This window comes from Penaeus chinensis, chromosome 11 (assembly GCF_019202785.1).
Source record: "Penaeus chinensis breed Huanghai No. 1 chromosome 11, ASM1920278v2, whole genome shotgun sequence".
NCBI lineage: Eukaryota > Metazoa > Arthropoda > Malacostraca > Decapoda > Penaeidae > Penaeus > Penaeus chinensis.
The window spans coordinates 23,727,275-23,732,857 of record NC_061829.1 but is presented as its reverse complement, the minus strand read 5'-3'; the positions used below and the strand labels follow the sequence as shown (position 1 = coordinate 23,732,857).

At 44.4% G+C, this 5,583-nt stretch overlaps 1 protein-coding gene across 1 annotated transcript; it reads right to left on the bottom strand.

Annotated features, from left to right (window-relative positions):
• Positions 1-3,164: 3,164 nt before the first annotated feature.
• On the bottom strand, positions 3,165-5,264 carry LOC125030747 (protein escargot-like). Its single transcript, XM_047621005.1, has 2 exons — positions 5,132-5,264; positions 3,165-4,922 (listed from the first exon to the last, which is right to left on the bottom strand). The coding sequence occupies exons 1-2, from the start codon at positions 5,226-5,228 to the stop codon at positions 3,700-3,702; spliced, it is 1,320 nt and encodes a 439-aa protein (XP_047476961.1). The 5' UTR covers positions 5,229-5,264; the 3' UTR covers positions 3,165-3,699.
• Positions 5,265-5,583: the final 319 nt, after the last annotated feature.

Genomic DNA, 5,583 nt, shown 5'->3' with positions numbered 1-5,583 from the left:
GGGGGAGAAGAGGGAGGTAGGAAGAAAGGGGAGACGTGAGAGGAAGGGATAGAGAGGGAAGTAAGGGGAAAGGGAGGAGAAGAGGGAGGTAGGAAGACATGGGACGTGAGAGGAAGGGATGGAGAGAAATTGAAGGGAAAAGGGAGGAGAGGAGAGGAGAAACAGGAGGGAGGAAAATGGGGGAGGGGAGATGAGGGAGATGAAGAAAGAGGTAGGGAGTGGGAAGGGAAGACTAAGTAGGAATTAGAAAATGAGAGTAGAAGGGGAAAAGCGAAATGGGAGAGAGAGAGAGAGAGAGAGAGAGAGAGAGAGAGAGAGAGAGAAGGAGAAAGCCAAGAGGGTAGGAGGGGGGGCGAGGCGAAGATCTGTAGAAGGGAAGGAGAAAGAAGGGAGGGAGGAATGAGGACGAGGGATATTATCAGGGCTTCTGCTAGCACACGTTGAGAAATAGCTGTAATCAGGATGTTCGTGATGCTGAATATCTATAACTTTCGATAAACAGAAACGCACGACTTTTCATGTTATTGTACTCTTGCATAAGGTGTGTCGTTCGTGTTCAGACCTGGTGACTCAAGAGCAAAGCATGGCGTTTCTTGCTGTTATTATCATCATTATTATCATGGTTGTTATTCTTGTTTGTTACCATTTTCAATATGTTATTGTTATTACAATTATCAGTCTTATCATTATGACAATCACTGATACCACTGATATCATAATTGCTATTATTATCAACTTGCCATAGTCATTATTCCCTTTGCTGCATTTATTATTATCATTAATATTGTTATCATTAATTAAAATAATTCTTATAGTTATCATTATTACTATCTTCATTATCCTTATCATAATTACTATCATTATTATCTTCATTATCCTTATCATAATTACTATCATTATTATCTTCATTATCCTTATCATAATTACTATCATTACTGTTATTGTTCTTTTTGCTACTGTTGTTGTTGTAGTTGTTGTTGTTGTTATCATTATCCTTATTATCATTATCATTGTCATTTCTAATATCATTATTGTCATTATTATTTCTAATATTATCATTATCATTACCATTATTATTATCATTATTATTACTATTATTATTATTATTATTACTACTATTATTGTTGTTGTTATTATTATTATTATTATTACTATTATTATTATCATTCTTATTATCATCATTATTATTATCATTATTATTATTATTATTATTATCATTATTATTATTATTGTTATTATCATTATTATTATCATTATCATCATTATAATTATTATCATTATCCTCTTTGTTATTATTATCATCATCATGATAATTACTATAATCATTATCATAATTATCATCATAATCAGTATCATTATTATGATAATCATCAGTGTTCGTATGACCGTTATTTGTTTTCTTATTCCTATTATAGTCATCATTAACATTGTCATTATCGTTGTTATCATTATTAGCGTTATCATTCTCAATATCGATATTAGTAGTAATAGTAGTAATAGTAGTAGTTGTAGTAGTAGTAGTAGTAGTAATAGTGGTAGTAATAACAGTAGTAGTTGTTGTTGTAGTAGTGGTAGTAGTAGTAGTAATAGTAGTAGTAGCAATGACAATAGTAGAAGTAGTAGTAGTAGTAGTAGCAGTAATAGTAGTAGTAGTAGTAATAGTAATATTAGTAGTAGTAGTAACAGTAGTAGAGTAGTAGTAATAGTAGTAGTAGCAATGACAATAGTAGAAATAGTAATAGTAGTAGTAGTAATAGTAGTAGTAGTAGTAGTAATAGTAATAGTAGTAGTAGTAGTAACAATAGTAGAGTAGTAGTAATAGTAGTAGTAGTAGTGGTAGTGGTAATAGTAGTAGTAGTAGTAGTAGTAGTAATAGAAGTAGTAGTAGTAGTAATAGTAGACATTATCATTATCCATATGAACACTATGACTATCACTCATGTTATTCATTCGTGACATGCGGAATGGAATCATGAATATAAATGTTCTGGTCGTGACTATAAGTGTTTGGGATTGACTAATGTTTCAATCGCAGAGTATAAGTAATAATAACCTATAGCCACTACAGGTTTGTAAATACTAAATGCCTACTTCCGCTTCCACGAAAATGAGGGTATTTAGATGTCATTACTGTTCATTATCCGGTTATTAACGGATTATAGGTGGATTGAGATAGGTCTGGACGCTACCTGGATTCCTTTCTTTTCTTCTTCTTTTCCTTTATTTCTTTCTCTTTTGTGTCCATTTAACGGATCTTAAGTCTTAATGTGTTTCTTTTATTTCTGTTCATTCGTGTCTTTAGAAATATAGTGTATTGTCTCCGTAGATTTTCTTTCGATAACCCGATGTTTCGGAGACTGTAGACTCGTATTTTTGGTGGCGAGGTAAAACAAGGTACATATTAGCTTCGTAATCTTTATTTATAAAGATGTATAAAATATAGATATACTATAGATATACATATTACATAGGAAGTATTTAATAGTGAATCTGCATATACAATAGCAAGACAGAGAGTAGTGAAGAAGGCACCGAATCTCATTGGCACAAAAAGTAACATACGCCATTGTGACTCTCAGATAACATATTTTACAGTAATGCTTGGCATATTATCAAAACATATAGCAGCATAGTTTCTCTAGAGAGTCAGGTTGGCATAGCAAGTCACAGCAAATATATAAGGCTCTGACAGCATGGGAAGGCAGTTTTGATGCATATATTGTCATATATAAAGTCCAGTCCTAAGGAAAGTCATGGTCGGGAAGGGTGAGCGTGTCACATTCGACCGTTCGATGGCATGTTGAATACACTCTTAGTCTTGTTAACATTTTGCTCGACATTTTCTCTTTCTGACGTTCTGGCATCTACGCATGCGTTGTCCATCAAATAAATTTTGTGTTTTCATTCACTCATCGTGCTAGTTCTTTGCTCATGTTCCTTCTCACATGGCGCCACCCTTTTTCTCTCACACTTACCCCTTCACACTCACAGATCTCACACAGCTTCTCTCATTCTTGACCCACTCATTCTCTCCCTCTCATTCCCATAACCCCTCCCCTCCCTCTCCTATCCTGAAGGGGGCGACTCCCACGGTGCCTCCCCCAGTGTCCCTCCCGCCCCTCCCCCACCAGCGACACAATGGCCGGGACTGGAGGAATGCAGGTACGTTGAGAAGACCCGGTCTGGCTGTGGGGGTCTCAGGTAAAGCTCTCGGGAACGGCGGACTTCGAAAGGGGGAACACCTGGCCTGGGGCGAAGGCGATGCACGGGGACATTTACACATTCCAATGCCATTGTCCTGTCCGTGGCATCGAGGGCAGTTTTTTTTCTCTTTGAAAAATTTTGGGTTTGTAAGAGTTTTCGTTCGCGGTATACGAGAATAATTCCATTTTTCTGTGAAAGATTATATGATTCTGGAATATTTTGTGATTCCCCCTTTCCGAGGCAGCCAAACCTACAATGGGCGTGGCATGACTAGACGTAGCAATTCATCAGAACTACGTGACACTTTGGCACTTCACGTACTGGCACGAGTGGACCGGACCGTGCACTTCCCAAATCCTTTGCAGCATAACCTTAACGACCGTTACATATGGCACGTAAATGGTGATTGGATTTCGATTTCATTAGCACCTGAATGGTTATCTTGCAAGTGTCACTGGTAACAACACTGGATAAAGTGTGGGCGTTTCATGGGCGTCACAGGGGCACCGTCGGGGCGGGTGCCAGCGCCAAAGGGCGTGCGGGCCTCACCCCGGGGCAACCATGGTCCTCGTGCTTCACCAGCAGAGACATGCGGGAGAAGGTTTTGGGGCACGTGCGGCAGGCGTACTTCTTGACGTCGGTGTGCGTTTGGAGGTGAGCTCGGAGGTTGCTGCGGTCGGCGAAGCAGCGGTCACACTGTGAGCACTGGAAGGGCTTCTCTCCCGTGTGGGTTCTGATGTGGCCCTGCAGGAGCCAAGGGCGCGAGAAGGCCTTCCCGCAAAGGTGGCACTTGCACGGCAGGGTGTGGGTGCGGATGTGCATTTTGAGGGCGCCCAGGCTCGTGTACACCTTGTCGCAGTGCTTGCAGCCGAAAGATCTGCCGGCATCCTTCAAGCAGTGAAACTGACGGTGTTTGGCCAGGCCGGCCATGGTTGCGTAGCGACGGCCGCAGTCTGGGCAGGAGAGGCGCGGCGTTCGGCCATCTTGCTGGATCTCAGGACTGCTCTCGCTGCTGCTGGAGCCCGTCTCGCCCGGCGGGGACACGGAGCCCGCTCGGGACCGCACCGTCGCGCTACTCACGTCCCTCATGTCTTTCCGCGCACTCGTGGCCGTGCGGGGGGACTGGAGGTGCGAGGGCAGGTTGTACACCCCGAGGGGCAGATAAGGGTGGTAGTGCCACGGCCGGACGCCTGACTGGCGGTCTCGAATGGCATGACGCAGGGGGTCCCTCGGCGTCGGGGGCGCGTAGGGGCTGGCGTGACTGCTGTGCGTCTCCCCGCTTCCTCCGGGCGCCCGGAGAACCGTAGGCCGCCCGCAGGCAGCAGCCACCTCGCTGATGAGGCGAAGGCCTGCACTGCTCATCAGGCTGCTATTAGCGGCGGCGAAGTTACTGCTGAAGTTGCTCTCCGTGTTGATGCTGAAGTTGCTGGAGTAACTAGGGCTGGCACTGGTGTTGCAAGAGATGTTGTTGTTGTTGTTGGGGTTTCTGGTGGTGAGGTTGATGCTTCCGCCGACGAGGCCCAACAGCGCGCTGACGTCGGGGGTGGACCGGGGCGGGAGCAGGGGGGTACAGACGGAAGGGCGTGGTGCGGGAGGCGGACTCGAAGGTATCCTGACATGGGCAGGAGGTGGCGGGGGTGTGAGCGTAGTGATCACGGGCGTGGGCGTGGTGACCCTACGGCTCTTCATGCTCAGATCTTGTGGCTCATCCTCAGACCCTGCAAGACATAACAACACAATTGTAAACACCGAGCTCGTTTGAAGAATCCAGTCAGTCAAACTTTTGGGGGAAATTGAAATAAATCTGATGAATCGTCCGTCCAAAATCTGTTATCATTGCAGTTTGTATTCAGAAGACCTTCTTTAAATTACCTATACAAGCACAAAAATCACTTTTTTCTAAATTATATGAACATGTGAATCTTACCTTGCATGGAATCGAGCGTATAGTTGAAAAGTGCTAGCGGCCTCTTTTTGGGCGGCCGAGCAATGTGCTCTTTCGTGGAGGTTGGTGTGGGAGTCATCTTGTATCTTCCGCGGCGATGTGACGTAGAATTTGTTTGCCTGAACAGCTGTCATGGACGCGGCGCCGAGATTGATGCACTATTGCGCACGTGCCACAGTCTGGGGTGCTTATATAGCCTCGGCTGCACATGGCACGCGCCAAATCTGCACGCGCCACCAATGGGTGAGCTTGTACAGCGTGACGTCATATTTTTAAACCAATACCCACGCGCGGGCCAGTGACGTCATCGATTTTGGCCAATGATCGCGCGTGCTCGCGTCCAGCGCCACATTTGAACGTTGGGGCAGGTGGTGGCCCGTGGCAGCTGCGCGTGCTAGTGACCGCCTGCTGGAAACACCAATACACTACAGTGA

Coding starts and splice junctions, on each gene's coding strand:
- LOC125030747 (XM_047621005.1), bottom strand. CDS start 5,228: ATGACTCCCACACCAACCTCCACGAAAGAGCACATTGCTCGGCCGCCC. Junction 4,923..5,131: donor TACGCTCGATTCCATGCAAG/GTAAGATTCACA, acceptor TATGTCTTGCAG/GGTCTGAGGATGAGCCACAA.